Source organism: Gavia stellata, chromosome 1, assembly GCF_030936135.1.
Source record: "Gavia stellata isolate bGavSte3 chromosome 1, bGavSte3.hap2, whole genome shotgun sequence".
Classification (NCBI taxonomy): domain Eukaryota; kingdom Metazoa; phylum Chordata; class Aves; order Gaviiformes; family Gaviidae; genus Gavia; species Gavia stellata.
This window is the reverse complement of record NC_082594.1, coordinates 88,129,884-88,149,606: the sequence shown is the minus strand read 5'-3', so window position 1 is coordinate 88,149,606 and position 19,723 is coordinate 88,129,884. Positions and strand designations below refer to the sequence as shown.

Below are 19,723 nucleotides of genomic sequence, written 5' to 3'. Positions count from 1 at the left end.
TCGTACTTCTCTGCATCTGTGAGGCGCTCCTACGAGCCCTGGCACCTCTGGGTACCTCCCGAAGCGTTCTGCACCTCTCCTGCTCCCGTGCCCCCCCCTGCCAGACGCAGCCCTGTGCAGTCTCCTTCTCCCCCTGACCTTCCCCCACCCGTGGCTGAAGCCCAGGAGGGCCCTGCCTGGGTGCTGCCCGACACTTCCACCTGCTCCCTCCCAGTCGTCCCTCCCTGGACCTGCTCTGTTGACCGTCTTCCCCTTCTCTCTTCCCAGACAGGGCGCGCCGACAGGGCGGGACGTGATGGGAGGATGAAGGGAGGCGGTGAGAAGAGGTATTTGCATTCGTCCCTGTTTTGCCGAGTTTCACACAAGGCTGGCTATCGCTTCTGTTTACAGCAAGCTGCAAGCTCAAGCCGCTCTCGTAACTGCTAACTGGTTTTCCCCTGCCAGCATCAGAGGCTAAATATAAGCCCGTGGAGCCGGCCCTGCGTCCCTGCCCGTATCTGGCAGCGCCTGGCATTCCACTGCGATTTCACAGAGCCGATGCTTTTCACGAACTTGGCAGCTGAAGAGAGCCGCCCCTCCCTGAATAAGCTGTAGGAGTTTCTAGAGGAATAGGAAACAGATTGCTAGTTTTCTCTTCAGTGCAAAGGCCAATATTGCAATTTTCTTTTGAGTCCCTAAGTTAAACACTGCGGTCCACCTCTGGGAAGTAAAAAAAGTCACGCCAAAAACTTGTTCAGCCAGTGCTGCTTGCTGTCCAACCGTTTGTTTGGTAACACTGTGGTTTTTTTAAGGAAACTGGTATTTGTAAAGGTTTGGCAGTTATTAAACAGCATTTAATGCGTAAGGGAAACTTTTGATGAATACATTAGCACCTGTGCCAGACTGAACATCTGTAGTTTTTAATGGAGCAGGCAATAGGAAATAAGAATTTTAATTCTGCTTTTCAGCTGACACTATAAATCAGCTATTTTAAATTCAACCAAATTGAAGAATTTAATTTTTTGGTTCTTAGGGTCAAAAATGAATAGCCTTAGTTCAGCAAAGTATTCCATATGAACTAGGCATGTGAGTAATCTTGTCCTCAAATTACTTGTTTACACACTGATAAATGCAGATGATAGTTTTAAAAAACCACGGAGGCATATGCTAATTCAAAATATGCCCAGATGAATGGTGGGAGCCTGCCAAGTTTCACAGGTTTTAGGCATCACTTTCACGTTAGAAGTACCTGTACAAATCCAGAGCTGAAGAAGAAAAGTTCCCAGTCTGACTTGACAAGACATCCCTAGAGAAGAAAGCGGCTGCAGCCAGCCTGCCCTCCTCGCCAGCTCACCCCCAGCGCAGCCCCTCCGTGGGGACTTGGGCCAGCCCCAGGCACTGCCTCCTGCCTTGCTCTCACAGCTGGACCTCTGGGGACCAAAGGGCACCCCTGCTCTTTGGGTACCTGCTGGGAAGGAGGTCGCTGGCGACATCTCTCCTGGCTTCAATTTTTGCCATTCAGTTAGCAACCAGTGAGGGCTAAAAAGAAACCTCCCACACCATAAAAATCGTCATGGTAGTGACATACTCAGGCTACGTACAGTCATCAATGACTGAGTTATTCTGACTTAATCAGTTACCTTTTGTGAGCTGGGTTACAGTAACATGCCTTAACTAAAGAGTAAAATAAATTAGAACAAACTGCCATGAAGGTGATTAAAACCAAAGCATGAAGTGTTCAAACCAGTATGTCATATTTAACAGGTGGGGTAGGCAAAAGACGTTCCTGCCTACACTTACACAGTCTGAGCTTAAGAGTGCAACTTGGTAAGCCGTGGTAATTTAATAACTTAAAATTGCCCTATTGATGCACAAGCTAAGGATTCAACACCTACAGAGGCGGGTACCCTTCACTATAGCTTGTTTGTTCTTGGAAATGGTTGCTGCTGAAGGGATGTTACAGAAGACAGGATGAATGAAATCTAGCATTAAAGAACACATTGAATGGAGTATTTTGCAGACATATTGCCTGAATTATTAGAATGGGCTTGTGACTGGACAGAGTAATTCCACTACTCAGAAAGTAATTCTTGAAAATACGAAAAAGCAGATGACTGCAAAACGTTGCTGACCAACTTTAGTTAATGCGTCTTGGAAGGGCAGTGATGGTATCAAGATGAACTCAATGAACAGGAGAAATGCTGTGAGATAAACAAGCTGTAATTCAGCAAGGACAACGGTAACCTTCTACATGTTGGTTGGAATAACTGATTGTGCAAACGGTAGAAAGTGACATGAAGGATCTGTGTATTACCATGTGCCACCAACCAAATGCCAACCATTTCATACTGCTGAGAAAAAAATGAATGTCATATGGGGATGTATGAACAGGAGCGCCATATGCAAGATGTGTGAAATCATCCTCCTACTCTATGTGCTGCTGAAAGCCTCAGCCTGAATCCTGCGCCTGGATTTAGGCACCGCACTCCACGGAAGATGTGGAGCGGCCAAAAGCAAGAAGATTGCTGGAAGTCTGGTAAACATAGTCTGAGGAAACCTGGGATGAAAGGGAAGAGGACTGGGCAAGTGAGAGCGGTCCCAAATATGCAAAGAAAAAGAAAAGAAGTTGTTTTTCAGATGCAATGGATAAATAGGGAGGACAGCTGAGTTACAAAAGGGGAATTCAGGTTAGACATGATGCAAATGCCGTAGCGGTAGTGCAGTGAAACACAGGGGGAGGTGGCCCAAGGAGGAGATGAAGTGCAGGGCGAGAAGCATCTGTTAGGAAAGACGTAATCTTGTCCTGTGGCAGAGGGCAGATGATGTCTGGAGAATGTCCCCCCCTCGGCTCTGTGATGCTGATGAAAAGTTAAAAATCCTCAGCTGCTGTAAACCAGGGAAACTTCATTAATGATTTATATTAGTAAAGGGGCCTTGCCTGAAATGTGTCCAGTGTAATCATTTTTTCTATCTAATTTTTGCTTTTAGCCATGAGATTATGAGTAATAGCTACGGGGCTACACTGTTAGCCAGAAATCCTTTAGCTTTCTAAAGGTCAGTTAATCTATGATCTAATCTGATGGTCACCACAATTAAGTGGAAGTAGTTCAGCAGGCTATAATGGAGGGTGGTTTGTATCTCTAGCCTTCAGTTACCTTGAGTTAAACCATCCTTTATAAGCAAAACAACATACAGGCATGAAATAAATTTTGAAACGCATGCTGCTTCTTTCTGTTGTACCGCAGGAAAAAAAAAGGAAACCCTGCCTTTCTAGCTATCTGCTGGTTTAAAACAGTTCTCACTAAAAACTCCAGAATGCCTTTAGTGCCTTCTGTTCACCTGTTGATATTCCTGTCCCTCGGGAGATTTTATGCAGCTGGGGAAGCAGGCAAGATTCACGCGAACTTGGCTGCTCTGTCTTGACTGGTTCGCAGTGAGAGCTGAGCTGCATATTTGAAACTTGCTCCTTTTAAGAGTGGAATACTTCAACCAAGCAAGACCAAAAAAAACCCCTGAAAAAAAAAAAAGGAAAAGAAAAGCAGAGTTGGCTATACAACTCGGCAGTTAAAGGAGCACTAAAATAGAAGTGTGAAACTTTTCACAGTTATCTGTAAGTCTTCAAGGATTTCAAGTCTCAGCATAGTCACATTAGTGAATTAAAGACCTGAAAGGTTGTCCCAGCGAGCAGATGCTTTGATCCCTAAAGAGAGTATTTTTGAGTCACTTTCCCCGGGTACTTTCATTTAATATGGCTGGACTTCAGACTGCTTTTCTACTGCTCTTGCAACACATCTGGAAATCCCCTCCTATGTAATACAGTACGTAATATACACTGCTTAGTTTGAAGAATTGAATTTTGTAATACGTGCACAGGCGTAAAAACCCACAAAGGAAACCAAAGACTCAGGTCAGAAAGCTAGCCTTCTTTTGACTCTGACCTTCTCGTGCTGCATTTCCTCTAGATTATGATAGAGTCTAATTTTCATGGATGTCATCTGAAAATGACAGATGATGTAACATAGCCAAATTGTCACTGAATATATTCTGTACGTTAACTGGTAGTGTGATGCACTGAAGCATAGTCTTTAATTAAAGTGCAACAATACCATAGCTACAGTACGGGCATGGCATAGGAACCTGGTGCTGGATATAAAAATAGCTGTGCTGAAACGTGTCATATCACTACACGATGTGACTAAGTCAGTAGAGACACTCTTACACTTGAAACCTGAAGTATTACTGAGCACTGATTTTCAGCTGGGGAAGCTGTGATCAAATCAATGCATGTATTATTCTCCACAAATGAATAATGGTGTGAACGAGGACATATTAAACACCTACAGCGCACAAAGCTTTTCACACTCGTTATGAACCAAACACAAACAAAGAGGCTGTGAGCTCTCCAGAGCTCTCGTTTTGTCTCCCGTGAAGTCCTCCTGCCTGTTTGGATACAACACACGGCATCCCCACAAACGCCCTGGTGCTAACAGGAGAGGGCACTGATTTCGGGTCAGGAGCAGGCTGACTGCCCTGACTGCCCTTCTCTCCTCCTCCTTCCTACCCTCGAGGAAAAAAAAACAAAATGAAACAAACCAAAACCACCCCATACCCCACAGGGACTGAAGGTGGTACGAAAACCAGGGGGATGAAGATGCCTTGCTGGCCCAGAGCTGGGGAGCGGCTGATGCCGCTTTCTCCGTAGCCCTCTGCTGCGGGATGCGCTGGTGCTAACCGGACGGGTCCGTCTCTGACTGGGGGAGGCAAAGCTCTCCACCCCGGGGCTGTGAAATTGTGCCTACACTTGCTCAGCTAACACAGGGGCTTCAGGAGAAATGCAACCCAGAACCGACCACCACCCTTATCCCACGGACAGGCACCTGCCAAGCCAGGGCAGCACTGCTCTGCTCTCCAAAGGAGCCAGCGCTCTCTAAATGCCCAGCGCGCGCGCGCAGCCCCTTTGATGTGCCGGCACAGCTGATGCTGTCATTGCGGCACGGGGACCTCTGCAAAGGTTTCCCTCCAACACTGGCCACCAAAACCAGAACCAAACATCCACAAAAAAGCAGCAGCCGAGCTCCCCCTCTGCACAAGGCATGGCATATTGCACATCCTTGTTCCTTGCTACCACGCGGGCACGCGTCCTACGGTAGGGCGCTATGCCACACCAGAGCCCCAGACATGATTTTAACGTCCCGGCACAGCACAAACAGTTTAGGCAAAGAGGCCATGGGGATTTGGCACGGAGCAGTGTTGCAGGGAGGAGGCACCGGGAGCCATGCAGTGATGCTTCTCTGCTTGCTGGTAAATGCGTCAGGGAGGCACAAACACACAAAAGAGAGAGGAGATAGGAGATAGTTACCTAACATGACGAAGGGGATTCCCAGGAAGGTGGAATTGTATTTCCCACCAGTGAGATTGATGATCCCAGCTGCAGTCAAGGTGGCAAGGGTCACGGTCAGCAATCCCAGCAGGCCAAGCCAGGGTTTGCTGCGGACACAATCCTGCATGGAGCAGCAGAGAATGGCCAAAGTGACCACAAGGACCAAGCTTGTGATCAGGTAGCGTTCTGACACCCTGCTCGTCTTCTGGAAATCCTCCTTCAGCGAAGAAGAAGTGAAAGGATACATTTTCACTTTCCTGTTGGATTTCTGGAAAAGTTCAACAGTGTCACAAAAAATGGATTCCCACTTCTCTGCCACCATGTCATTCAAAGAGTTGATTGCCTGCAAGTAGTAGGTGAGCTGAATGGCTTCTGCAGACTTCACCCGGTCTTTGCTGTGCACAGTAACCCCACCAAGCTGATGCCCGTTATACACTTCCCTGCCATCCTTTAAGTGAGTAATCGGATAAGTGATTGCAAAATTAGTTCGATTAGAAGAACGAGCAGCCTTTAATTCCTCCAGTACATGCACTATGTCGTCCACTATGCATGTCTTGTCATTGTTCAGGATACATATATGGGCAAACGTGTAATTGAAACCAGGTCTTTGAACTTGGATCCTGGTCACAGCAGAGTGCAACTACAAGGGAAAGAGAAATCACACACGTTATTCATCAGTTCATCTTGCACAGCAGCAGCCAGAACAGCAGCGGCTCCTCACCTCTGTCCCTTTCCGATTTGATCTAAGCAACAACAAAAGTTCTGGTGACTGCAGTATTAATAGCACACTCATTGTAAAAAAAGGAAACATGCATTAAAATAGCAGTATTATTCCCCTACGTCCTTTGCCGGTAACTCGGGTGTGCTGTGACTTGCATCTGTGCCACGCGCATCCGCCGTTTGGCCTCTCTGAATAAGCAAACTCAGAAGCCCCGGACCTCCACTTTCAAGTGATCTGGGCGAATGTAAAAGGGGCAGCCACAGCCCGACCATGCCCGGGGACACTGTCGTGCTCGGGATTGCCAAATTCCCCTCTCCACAGATAAACTTCAGGTACAGAGGGCAGAAGAGCCACGTGGCCGGGGTGCCACCCGCGCGGGATGCGTCGGCAGCCTGGCAGCGGCAGAGGACTAGCGCTCGCTCCGAGCAAGGGACAGGCCACAGCTCCACGTCCCATCGTAGAGATTGTCAGCATAGCAGGAAAAATACAGCTGGCATTAATTAATTTGCCCTCTTTTCCCCTCCCTCTTTCCCCCATCAAATCCTCAGCAAGTCTGAGAGCGGGAAGTAATGGCACAGAATGACACTGGTTTTCTCCTTCTCTCTCCAGGAGGCTGTCTTAATCAGGGAAGGCCCTAATTTTAGGGCCTGCAGGTTACTACCGCTTATTGTTTGGTCTAGCAGCTCTTAGTGCAGCCTCCTTTGTAAGCTGTTTTGCATCCTTCTGGAATTTGCCGTGCCTGAACTCTGAACCAAAGTGCATTCAGTTGCTTTTGAGCATCAGAAGGGCAGAAAAATTACCCTCTCTTCTTGAAAAAATACAGAAAACTCTTGCAACCTTTTCTGAATCTGTCTTAGTCGACACAGAAGCAGCAAGAAAGCTAAAAGACGGTAAGGGAATAGTCCCAACCGGCTGAGGTTACAATATTTGTCAAAAGTGGAATATTTAGTTTGCCAGTGTTGGGAGCCTTAGCAAAGCGCAGGCTGGTTTTTTGTACACTTCCCTTGCAAAACGTGTGGGCCTCACCCACCGCCATCACCACTAAACTCCTTCTGTGCCACTGTAGTTGTGCAGAGAGTACCCAGACCTTCCATAAGGATGCTGCTGAGGCCAAGGCGATGTTACCCACCGCCAGAAGTCTGAGCAGACTTTCCCTGCGGCTGTGATGTCCTTCGTCGTGGGTAACCACAAAGGTCAGGAAGGGGCTCCCTCTGCTCTTTGCCAGCTGGCATGGGGGGTACCCCACATCCCAAATGCCGTGGGGCCCTGCACGCCACTGCGTATGTGCTTTGTGCATGGCTCGGTGAGATACGTGATTCTCTCGAGGTGTCAGCCCGGACGACGCAGAGGGGCGTGTGCCCCTCGTGCTGCCTGGTCCCAGCGACGCCGTGGACGTGGCAGTCCGCACGGCCCGGTCGCTCAGGTGGCCACGTCTGCTGCCGTGGGGGGAGCAAATCACTGGATCCACTCTGAGGAACTGCACGGATTTATCCTTCGATCCATTTACAGCAAGGGAAGTGGTCGTATGAGCATTGCAAAGGTGTGGCGACACAACCAGGGCGGATAAAAAAGAAGTCCTCCCTCAGCTGCAAAGCGGGGAGACCACCGCTCTTCGAAGGAGCTGAAGAGCCAAATTAAGAATGTCTACAATTTCTTTTCCTTAAAGGGGGAATAGTTATTTTCTCCCTTCAGATTTTGAGCAAGACAATGCAAACTGACTACAGGGAGATGATTCCTTTTTTTCCTACTTGAATATGCTGTTTTCCACTGCAATCCAAAGAGGGCAGGAGGCTCTTATGCCCAGTAAAGAGGCTGGGATTAGGTGATATTTAATGGAACTAGTTCCTTCTGAAGACAAACACTGATTAAAAAAATAGAAGATATGGTACACAAGAGCACTACAGCTTATATACTCATCTGGTAGCAATGGACAAGATGTCTAATAACCATGGCTAAAATCCTGCGTCTGTTGAAGTTAAATAGTCATAGTCACTTTTGTGTGATATTTCAGACCTATTCGCAGATTCTGTGATGGGTATAAATTTAGTTACGCTGCCTCTGTTCCTCAGGATGATATGACATCATATAGGGAAAGATTATGAAATTCCCATGTTCTCAACTTGTTTCTGTAGCAGCTTGGGGGTGTATTTTTCCACATTTGAGTAGATTTTATTTTTGACAGAACCTCATTTCAATATTGACATTAGAAACACAGGTCTGAGAAATGAACTGAACTAACAAATCTTTTCACAGTACTGTGAGAACACAATGCCTGAGAAGCAAAATTCTCCATCATGGTGGGAGAACAACTGTCTGTGCAAAAGATTAGGGGCTTTTGCGCAACTTTCTTCTAAAACAAAACAAATTAAAAGATTTGCAAAAACATGCCAAAGAAATGAGTCTGTATGGGGAATTCTTCCCATCTTTCCAATTTGTTTCTGCAAAGCTCAGCTTTGCAAGAGCTGTTTTGGGGTACGAATTCAAATGTATGTCATTACAGTTTGAGGAAAATGCCCTGATTTACCGAATCAAAGACAGGTATCAGATTTAAAATTTTTTACAATGGCAGCTACTGTATGGTTTTCACTGGCAACCGTTATAAAATCAGATGTCATATAAAGAAGCGCAGCTGAGGACAACTAGGAGGAATAGAAGGAATTTCCTACCGGTATTAGATTCACAATACAACTCCTTCAGAGAGGATCCATCGAGTGACGCAATGCAGAAGAAACTAAATTGTCATGCAACTTTCATCAAACCATGTGTATTGCTATTTACCTACCCTGCCTCACTGCTGCATTTGCTTCCTTCTACATCTGAAGCACTTTCTTTTAATATTTAGGTTATAAAATAACCTCATCTGTCACAGCTGTTACTTCATCTTTAGCAAAAGGCTAGAAGCTAAATGTCACACCTAAAATACTCATTTCTTCTTGGAAACGATCATTTCGGACTCAGGAGCCCATTCTGTGGCGGTGGCCTGGTGCTTCCTCCGAGGCCGTGCTGGGCTGGACCAGGCGCTGCGTGGGGGGGACCTGCCCATCACACCTCCTGGCGATGGGGCTTTGGGGAGGAGAGGGGAGCAGGCAGCCAGCTCTGCGTCCTGGCACATCCCGGCAGCCGAGCAGCCCCCAGAGCCTGCTGCAAGCTCGTGCAGCATCGAGCAGCTCTGAGATGTACTCTGAGCTTTGCCAGTGGCCACCCCATTTGGTCTCAGAGTGGAGGCAAAGAGCCAAAGAGGAGGAAAACCGGCCATTCGCTCCATCCCTTCGAAGTATGCTGAGCACTGCCCCAGCACACCCAAGGATTCAGCTCCAGGAAGCCTGACTCAGACTCTCATCCTCGGGACAAACACATCGCTTTACCTGCACTTTGCTTTTCCAGACCAGATCCTCGAAAACAAACCTCTGTCGCCTCAGTGCCGGGCAGGGGTGTGCTGCAGCACAGCTGCAGGCTGTCTCTCCCTTTCCTTGCCCATGGCAGCCCGTGCACCGCGGGGCTGAGAGCAGCAGTCCCACGGCACTCTCCGCTCTGCCGCCACGCCGGGGACTCAACTGCGGCCACGCGGGTTTTTCAGCTCGCACGCAGAGCCCACACCCGTGCCCCAGGTGACTGGCTTCCACGGAAAACAGAGGGTCCAAGAGGTTACAAGGGCATGTCCTATCAGTTTAAGGGATTACATGGTCTGCAATTTGGCTTGCCTAGGATAGACCAGGAGGTCCCCCAGGAAACTTCAGTTTGTTAACAGGAGATGGTAAAGGCTGTTGTGTGATGGGGACAACATCAGCAATATGCTAATGCATAATGCGTATCACATGCCTCAGTGCAGCAGATTCTAATAGCAAGTAACCATATTCTGAACTGGCACCTAGTACTGGGACAACTGACTGACCACCAGATTCCCATTTATCCAGCTGTTTTCTTATCCTTACCCAACCTATTAGGAGAAAGGGAGATTTAAAGGAATAACAGAAGTTGAATGAATGTTTTTTCTTGAAGGGAGACATGCACTGCCTACTCATCGCTCACAGCTTTTTCAGCTAGCTAACAGTTCAAGGAACCAAAAAGCAGTTTACTGCTGAGATGCCAGAGCACTGCAGCGTAAGAGCTGCACAGCATTGCCTAAGCTCCCTTGCCACGGTGGCATACTGTCCCTGAAAGCGCTCAGGCATGAAATAGTAACTTCCACCTCCCCCTTTCATTGTTGTTCAAACAGTGACCATCACTTGCCATTCCCCTCTCCCTTCCGAAAATGGTGTTTATGCATGTCCCGTACCATGCCAGAGATTTCTAGAACAGTGTTTTCCTTCAGCCTTTAGCCATTTGCATTTGGTAACACCTTGGTCTTGGACTTCGTTTACGCTAAGTCCCACGCTCACTCAGTCATTTATTTTAGACAGAGCGGAAAGATGGCTTCAATCGACAGACAAACCCCTTTCTGCAAATACCTCCAGTTGAGGGCTGTACTGGTCTCACGCCGCCACACCAAGCCATGTTTCAGCCCGTGGTACAGCTGACAGATGAGAGGTGGTGAAATTGCACTGTCCCGCCAGCTGGTTTTGCCCGTGGGCCCAGGAGGGGATGCCAGGAGGCAAAACATAAAATCCCTTCACTTATCCTGGGCTAAACCATTTGCTCCAGGGCCTCAGAGTGCCACGGCTGCAAAGATTTCTTCAAGCCGTTTTTGGCTGCCGGTCCTCCTACCTCTGCCTTGGGCACAGGAAGGCAGTCGCCAGGAACCAGAGCCCCCCAGTAGGCTCAGTTTGGCTGTCCTGGGATGGCCAAGCCCCGCACTGGGCTCTGCGAGATGGCTCTTCCCCATACAGAGCTTGGCACAACTTGCAGCAGTGGCAGCAAAGCCGAACCTAAAGGCAAAGGGGTTGTACTTAGAGACGTATATTCAGGACAGAAAGGAAAGGTTGATTTTATTCTTAAGTCCACGCAAAAGATGCTGTGAGCTACAAGAAGGGGTGGGGAAAACCTCTAGCCCCTTTGCTTTGTTGAGAAGTCCTTTCTTTAAATTTAAACAGGTAACAAAAAAGTCTGCAGCCTCCCTGTGAAGCAAACAGATCTCGTCCCAGCAGGGAGGGGTTAGAAACTGCTGATTCGTTTGCAAAATGGTCCAATCCCAGAAATCCTTTAAGCCCACGTTACATAATCTGCTACCCTAATCAAAGCTGTGGGCAAAGGGGTTGAGGCACGAGCATCCAGCGATGGCCACTGGTGTCCCATACGGGTCTCGCCTCGCTGGTGGCACAGCTTTGCTCCCAGGGAAACTCCACGAGACCAATAGCAACATGCAATGGGACACTTCAGTCTTGCCAAGTGCCTATTCCCACCTCAGGGAAAGACATCCCGACTCCTGTGGGAGCTGTATCACGAGTCGCAGCCACCATTTTTAATATTAAGGATGCGTACAACTGCCTCCTGCTTATCATATATACCACAAAAATGTGTTTGGTTTTGCTGCTGAGTGCTGACATGTGGTGTTTTATGGGGGACATCACTCATCATAAGGACTTGACTATGCTTTGTTACTTGACATACAGTCGATGAACGGCCAACTCGACAAAACTAGCTAGATATACGGATGTCCTCCCGTACTGTGAATGATCTGTCACATAGAGAGACATGTTTTACTCACAGGAGTAAGATATTTGCAATGCTGAATTACTTTTTTTTGTTGTTGTTGCTATTATTTTACCCTATTTAGTCTTTCAGTCTACATCTGGTGGTTAAAAATAAAAATGAGCTTCACTCTAGTCAGTGTTACCAACTCTCACGATTTTTTTACTGTCATTTTCACCAAGTCTGGTTTTTCTCTGAGCCCTGGAGCCTGAAGTATTACGATTTTTTTAAAAAAATCTCAGCTTTCATTAAAAAAATAAAGAAATGTCTGATCTCATGGTTATGGAGGAAAGCCTGAGAAGGCTCAAAAATAAAGCGAAGAATGAACTTATTATCTATTACTGCTTAAAATCTCATCCCTGTTTTGGGTTCAAGACTGAAAAACTAGAAAGCAGGACGAAGACAATGATTTTAAATATAGGCTTCATTTTCATGTGAAGCTGGTTTACTCTTTGGTAATTTTTACAGGTAACTTGTGCCAAGAAAAACGAAGAGGAGAAAAAGCCTTTAATGGATAGCTATAAATTCCTCCACTTTTTCTATGATCTCAGTAATCTCTGGCATTTCATATCTTCGCAGAGTGCTTTTTTATTCACTTCAAGAGACTGCCTCAGTCAAAATGTAAAAGGGTTATGAGAGGGGAAAGACTTGCACAGCTCCCAGCTTAATTCATGAAAGAAAACACTGTGGGCTCTGCAGACATGGGCAGAATTAAACTATTAAGAGTGTATTTTCATCAGAAGAAGGTGCAGAGAAGGAAGGCAAGGGACCCCCCGAACAGGGCTGTGCCCTGCTGTCAGTCTGAGACCGTGGGTCCAGGGCAGAGGTTCAAAGGGGGCTGGTGAGCAGCAGCCTCCTGACCAAAGCAGTCTGGCCGAGGGATGGAGAGTGTGCACGCAGCCGATGGAGGAAGCCAACACATCCTAACGGCTCAGGATAAATGTTAGCAGTTGCAGCTGGAGAGCATGCAGCGAGGATCGCTATGGGTAGGTGGGCTCTTTTTCTAGCAGTCCTACAATCAGGTTTCCTGAAGAGATGCTAAGATACTAATTATGTATTTTTGCAACTAATTTTTTCAGCTGTCCAAAACATGGTGAATTATATTTTCTCCAAACAATTTTCATGTACGTAAAATCTAGAAATTGTTCCAACTACAAGTCATCAACTGAGAGACAACTATTAGTGCTCGAAGTGGCGCATGTACGTGCATATACATTTCCATCTGCCTTCTTGGTAGCTACAGAAAACTGCTAGATGTCATTTTTCTTTTCTAATCTGAAGTGGAGAAGCTTTTCTAATCAGTATTGTCTTAATTCTGACAATTACCCTGGTAATTCTGCCTGAATTTGTCCCACCGAGAGAAGCCCACTCACTTTTTTGGGCCGACCACTGCTGGAGGACGGGACACCTGGGCAGCAGAAATCCCTCTGCGCAGCCTGGTGTGCGGCTCTGAGATTGATTTTTCATGATGGGGCAAAAAAGATTAAAACTTTGCTCCTGCGGATGACCTTACATCAGCTCCACCACTCCACGTGCTTCTCCACGTGCTCCCAGACCTCTCCATAAACACTCCTCCATCCTTGCACTGCTTCTCAGGGCGCTGGAGACACGGTGCAGGCTCTTGCCAGGGGCCCTCCAGCAGAAGTGTGATGAACGGTCCCTTCCTTGCTGCATGGAAACCTCAATAGCTGCAAGTTCACAGCCCATCACGTCAAATAACAGCTCAGCTCCTCCTTCTCCCTTCCAACAGGAGAGAGGGGGTTCTCCTGCTGTAAAGCCCAACTTCAAGGCAGGGCCCAGTCACAGGTTTTGGGAAGCCCTGGAAGCTCTCCTCAAGCCTTGCGGCACTGCCTGGGGCGCCGGTGGCCTGGCCGTGGTGGCTGTGACGCACGGAGGTCCCCGGCCTCTGACACCTGCCCTGCCCACTTGCTGCGTTTTCCCGGTGGGTCACCTGGAGGGGTGACGTCCCCCCTCACACACGTCCAGCCATGTACTGAGAAAATCTGTCCCCCATGCGCTCTGTTAGACGGGAAGCAAGGTCTGACCTTCCAACGCAGGAAAGGCGATGCAACGCGGGGCGCTGGGTGTTCCTAGCAGGGGCTGCCCGCCTGGCAGCAGCGCGGGGTGCAGGGTCGTAGGGGAGCATCACACCACGGCGTGAGGCAGGAGGGAGAGCGGAGGGGCCCCGTCCCGGCCAGCGCTGCTGGAGCAGGGCAGGGGGGCGGTGGGGACCAGCAGGATGTGGTCCCCCTCCCAGGCACAGGCAACTTCAGGACTTCTGCTCCAGCCACCGGCCGGTGCCTGCGGGAGAGATCAAACCCCCTCGGCCACAGGAACCACGCCAAGGAGCTGCTGCTGCTGACACCGGGAGCTCAGGGGGGTTTCTGCACACGCTTCCACGCTGTCCTTGCAGTATGCTATTTATCTTCCCTCTTCCCTGGCTGTGCCCAGATCTTACCTGCGTATCTTAATTCTCATCTGTTTTCGCATAAGATACATTTTAGCCCTGCAGCATTGTGCTGCTATGACAACAGGCTTGCACTTGTGCTGCTTTCACACCCTTGTTTTTCTTGTATTCGGACTCTTCCCCTCATCTTACAGCCTTGCTCTAAAGACATGACTTCATCCTTTATTTTTTTTTTTTTTAGCAGAATTCACTATTTGTTCTATTGCCTGTTTCTCTAGATGTGTTTTTAGCACCGGAGCTACCCAGAGAAGGTGGAGACCTACTATATATCCATTGCTAGATCCACAGCTGACTGCCTGTGTCCAGGCATTCAGAGAAGTAGTCGAAGTTTTAAAATAAAGGGTACCTTGCGCTAGGCACGATTGCGACAGACCCAGCTTTCGGCTCTGCTGAACAACCAGAACCCACTTCCACCGACTTTGAAAATAATGGCTTAAGTGTCCCATGTTTGTACAGCAAAGGAATTGGAAATACCACACACATGGGAACATAAATATGGTTATTTCCTCCACGGCTTTCCTCACATGTAGAAAACAAGTGAGGAAATCTGGGAAGACCGTAGACAGAGCGTGCAGGCACACACATTAACAGGGAGAGAATAATTAAGGAGCAGAGAGAGGAAATAAAACCCCAACGAGTGTGAGGTCTACAAAATTTTGAAGTTAAACTGTTTTGGTCTGCAGTAATCAGAAGTTATGCAGTTCTTAAATAAATGTGTCCTTAAACAGAAATACTTAATTTTACTATTTGCTTGCATGTTCAAATAGATATTTAATCGGTTATCTAGATCTATTGATGGACAGTTTATATGAGAGGGGCGATGTATAAGCACTGCCTGAAAATACGTAGTTAGGAGAGGTTTCTTTAAAAAAAATAAACCCTTATCTACAGATTTTCATAGAGGTAAACTGCAAATATAATCCTCTTCAGTAAGGCATGTTACATTCAAATCCCTTTTCATCTTTGCGTCTTGTCATCTTAAATGGAGTTTTTGCCAAAAACATACTAGTACTGTGTTGTTGCTATAAACACAGTAACGCAAGTGGAAGAGAGGATATTCTTCTGCAAAAAAAGGAAACCTTTAATTTAGAAAAAAAAATAGTCTTTTGTAGTATAACGCAGTTAACTCACTGTAAGTATAGAGGAATGAACAGGCTCAAAAGGATGGGTGTATCAAATTCTGAGTAAATCAGAATGTATTTTTTGGGGTTGAAAAATCTGTCTAGGTCTGTACTTCCAGTGAGTCTGTATGCCTTCAACCTACCAAGTTTCTAGCTGCAAATGGAAATAACACCATGAAATTGTAAGGGGCTGCTCTAACACTATTTTTAGGTGGGATTCTAGGCTTAGACGATTTCTACAGACTTTACATAATCATCTGAACTTCTGCACGATGGTCCACCCAAATATCCCAATTACTTTTGTTTCTCCAAGCACTTCTTGGAAATACAGGACTAAAAGCACACTTTCTTCAGTTAGGTGTTTTTACTTCCTACCTCTCTCTCTCTTGAAAGAGTGTAATCTTGAGGAAGAACAGTCCTGCACACCGACAGCACAGGAGGCCAGCGCCCTGTGCTCAGCTATAGAGCAGGTACAGCAGCGAGTCAAATTTCATTATCGCCCTCCCACAGTACCTCAGTCTCAGGATGCATTTCTTGCACATCCGAGACTCTACCGAGGCTTTTTGTTGGATCATCTATTCAAGGCCAGAGATTCAGGATATGTTTAGGTTTCTCCCTTTCTTTTGCAAATGACTCTGCTAGCTGGAAACGCAACATTGGGATGGCAGGCCTTGAATGGTTTAAGCTTTTATGGGGAGTTATGAGAACTATGGACGGAGATTTACACAAAAATTAAAAAAAAGGTACTCGGCATCGTCTCCAAGTCAAAACTATTATATAAGGCAGTCACACACCTCCCTCCTAATGAGCAGGAGAGACCTTGTGTGGAGCAGCTTGTACATTGAGCAAGACCTGCCACTGTCACGTGAGCAGCTGGCGTCGCGCTGGCAGATGCATGCTGTCAGCGGGGAGTCCTATGGCAGCTCCTGCTCTGGGAGAGCCGCTTGAGATCTGGGCCCAAGACAGTCGTGAGGCTGAGCCCTTCCCTAAATCTCTTCCCAGCCAGCCAACAGGGTACTGTGCAGCAGCGGTAACGGCGAGTTTCTCGGGCTGATAATGTGCCCACAAGGAATTGCACTAAGTTAACCAGAGTGTTTTAGAGATGCCATCAAAGAAGTTATTTCATTAACTAATTAATTGGTTAGGATGTTAGAGTGATTAACTTTTGACAGTACCAGCTACGTTTCAATTTCAACTGCTCAGATCTCAAAACTTTGTATCCCTTTACTGAGGGGACAATAACAGAAGCTGACTTCTTCCTCTGCTGAAACTAGAGGAAATCTTCTCCTTCCCTTGCCACATGACTAGGGTAGCTGTAGCTGTTCAAGGCTCATTCCCTTCCCCTTCCCTCACCCTCATCCCAATGGGGTGAGATAGGGCAGGTAAGGAAACCGAGAAGAGCAGCCGGTGCCTGCCTGGGGCAACCATCCTCCTGGGTCTCCAATCTTCCAGCTAGTGGATGGAGATGCAGCAACAACCGTGCGGGAGGAGCCAGGGTCCAACCTGACGCCTCTTCTAAAGCAAAGCCTCTCCCTTGGGGAGGTCATCCTTCTCCAGAAAAGGAAAGATAAGCAAATGCTGCCATATAGGTTCTCTGCCCTGACTGTGCCTACACGGCAGCATTTTCAGGAATGTAGGTGTGGGATTACTCCATGGTTTCACCCAGGACACTTCTTTACAAGCACAGCATTTTGAGTTGGTTGGCTCTGGACTGGGGCTGGGGCTGCCTTTGCTCCCTTCTCCCCTTCATGCAACTGCATATATATAGGTAAAACCTTGATGGCCACCTCTCCCTTTCCCCTTCCCTTGGTGAGCCCTGTTGACACAAAATGATGTAGCCCTGCATCACCACGGATATAACAACATTGGGAGCTAGGAGCCCTCCCTCCCATTTTGCTGTACTTTGACCCACAGAGCCGTCCACAGGGTTGGATAGGCAGCTGCCTGAGTCTGGCTCTGCCCACAAACAGAAAAATAATTAGGACAAAGGACATAATCTATGCTGCACAAGACATACTGGAATTAATTAGATACGTAAAGAGTTGGAAATAATGCATCAAATATGCCTGACAATGTCAGATTAACAGTAAGAGTAAACAGTCAAATGGCAATGGTGTTCATTATCTCACTAAATGAAAAATAATAATTTTGTTAGCAAATTCTGTCTATTAAAAATGAGGCAGTGTTAAATACCGACAGAACTTTCTAAGTTATAGCTCTTTCACTGATGTGATAAATCTTATGCAGAAGTTTGCTTGCGGAAAGATTCTGAGTACCATTTATTTGTGTGTCACTATGCTATTGATAAAACTACAGATCTCTAGAGAAAGCAGTACAGAGAAAAAATCCATTATCATTACTAGCCTGTGACTGAGTAAATGTGCACATACTGGATGCGAATGCAATTCATGGTACAAGAAAATGAAGGAATGAAAATCATCTCTCTGGAGTTTTCTCATTTGCCAGTAACATTCCTGTTACTGTACTTAGTAAGTCGATGCTCATTAAATCTGTTTGCTGATTACCGTTGGGTAATATGTCAACAGCAAAAAAAAGAAAACATGAAGTACTGAGTGGCTCTGTATTATAGTTCTGTATCTGCCTACAGTGGAAATAAAATACAAATAAATCCACTCTAACAGCTATTTCCTTGTTTAGTAAAGAGTGAGGTCTCCCCAAAGTCTCTTACACTAGGTATCTACATTTATTTTCTCATTTTAGAATAGACACTCCCTGAAGCAATGAAAAAGAATTAACACTGGCTTTTGTATGGGCTGACAGTTTGACATTCAGAAGGAAAAAAAAAAAAAAGGCAATGCTGAATCCCCAGGGTTTCCACACGGCAACAGAGAAAACGTGCAGGACCGGGCTAGCCACACCTCTGGTTATTTGTAAATGTTCCTTTCCCTTTTCTTGGGTGAACTTGACCCTCTTAAAACACAGTTTTTGCATCTGTCCTCCCTGGTTTTCCTTCCAAGATTGTTCAGAACTACTGAGGTGTGAACTAGAGTACCAGCTTCAACACATGCAGATTTCCGACATGTTATGACATATATTACGGTGAGATGTCCTGTTAGACTGTGACTCGCACGCTCCGTGCCGCTCAAGTGACAGGGAAAGATGCTGCCCGCTCTAACTTGAACCGGCTCTAAGACAGGCTGCACCACGCCTGCAATCTACAGCTGAGCTGGATTTTTCTTCACCTATGCAACCAGCATTTTCTGTGATGGTGGGTTGGGAGCGGAGGGGAAAAAAAATGCTACCCGCTAAAAATAATCGGCTGAGTTATGTCATTTGCCTTCATGAGCAGTGAGAAGGAGGTTTTGTGCTACCCCTCTCCAGGCAGAAGTGCAGTCCAGCCACAGCAGCAGCCCCCAAAAGCATTCTCGGCAGCTTGGTGCCTAACTGTTTTTGAAGTTTGAGTTTATCAAAGCCCGAGCCGCCTTAACTCGGGAGCACGACTGCAAGGCGAGCGCAGAGGCAGGGTAAAATTATTTAAGCAAGCAGCCTGCCCTTCTCGCTCACCCGAAGCAAAGTAAAACCAAAACAGGGGAAAAAGGAGGAGGTATGAAGAACCCCGGGGAAGACCGCGGCGCTGGCGGCGAGCGCGGGGCCGGCTCCCCGCGGCGGGCAGGCATCCCAACTGTTGCAGGGAGGTGACCGGCTGGCTGCGGTGGCAGCGCCCGCGGCGGGCGGGCAGAGGCCGGCAGGCAGGGGTGGGTCCGTGCGGGCGGGCAGGTGCGGGGCCCGGGCTCGGGGCTGGCGGGGAGCGGGGCGGGATGCGGGGCGCCGGGCCAGGCGGGGTGGCGGTGCCCGGGGCCGGGGAGCCGCCGCGGTTACCTTGAGGATGAGATCGGTGTGGTGCTGGTCCAGCATGTTGGCCTTGCGGAAGGAGGTGATGATCACCCTGCCGTACCTCCCCGGCGTCTGCAGGTCGGAGTAGAGCCGGTGCTTGGAGCGGTTCACCGGGAAGAGGCTGTCCACCAGGTTCCTCTCGATCTTGGCCAGGCTGTGCGTGGGGGCCAGGAGGTGCTCCACGCTCTCCTCCACCTGGTAGCGGCTGAAGCTGGCGCCCAGCAGGATGGAGATGAGCACGGGCGCCGAGGCGAAGAACACCGGGTGGCTGGCGACGAAGTGGCCGAGCCGGGAGAAGGACGTCCCCAGCCCCCTGTGCAAGACCTGCCGCAACATCCTAGTGCGGAGGGCGCGCAGGAGGGCGAGCGCCGCGCCGGGGCCCCCGCAGCTCCCCCACGGCCCCCGCAAGACCATGGGGCAGCCCCGCCGGGCGCCGCCTCCCCGCCGGCCGCGGCTGCGGGGGGCCGGGGGCCGCCGCCGCGCGTGTGCCTGCGTGTGTCTGCGTGTGCGGTGTGTGTGCGCCCGCCCGCCTGTGTGCGTGCGCGGGGCGGCTCGGGCGCTCGTCCTCCTGC

At 48.2% G+C, this 19,723-nt stretch overlaps 1 protein-coding gene across 1 annotated transcript in view; it reads right to left on the bottom strand.

Moving 5' to 3' along the window:
- The window catches only part of PTCHD1 (patched domain containing 1), a 34,227-nt gene extending 14,725 nt beyond the window's left edge, over window positions 1-19,502 (bottom strand). Inside the window, exons 1-2 of the mRNA XM_059821273.1 lie at window positions 19,137-19,502; window positions 5,339-5,999 (exon numbers count right to left, since the gene is read on the bottom strand). Of these exons, the coding sequence (XP_059677256.1) occupies window positions 5,339-5,999; window positions 19,137-19,487 (1,012 nt within the window). The 5' untranslated portion in view covers window positions 19,488-19,502. The remainder of the gene's footprint in view (window positions 1-5,338; window positions 6,000-19,136) is intronic.
- Window positions 19,503-19,723: the final 221 nt, after the last annotated feature.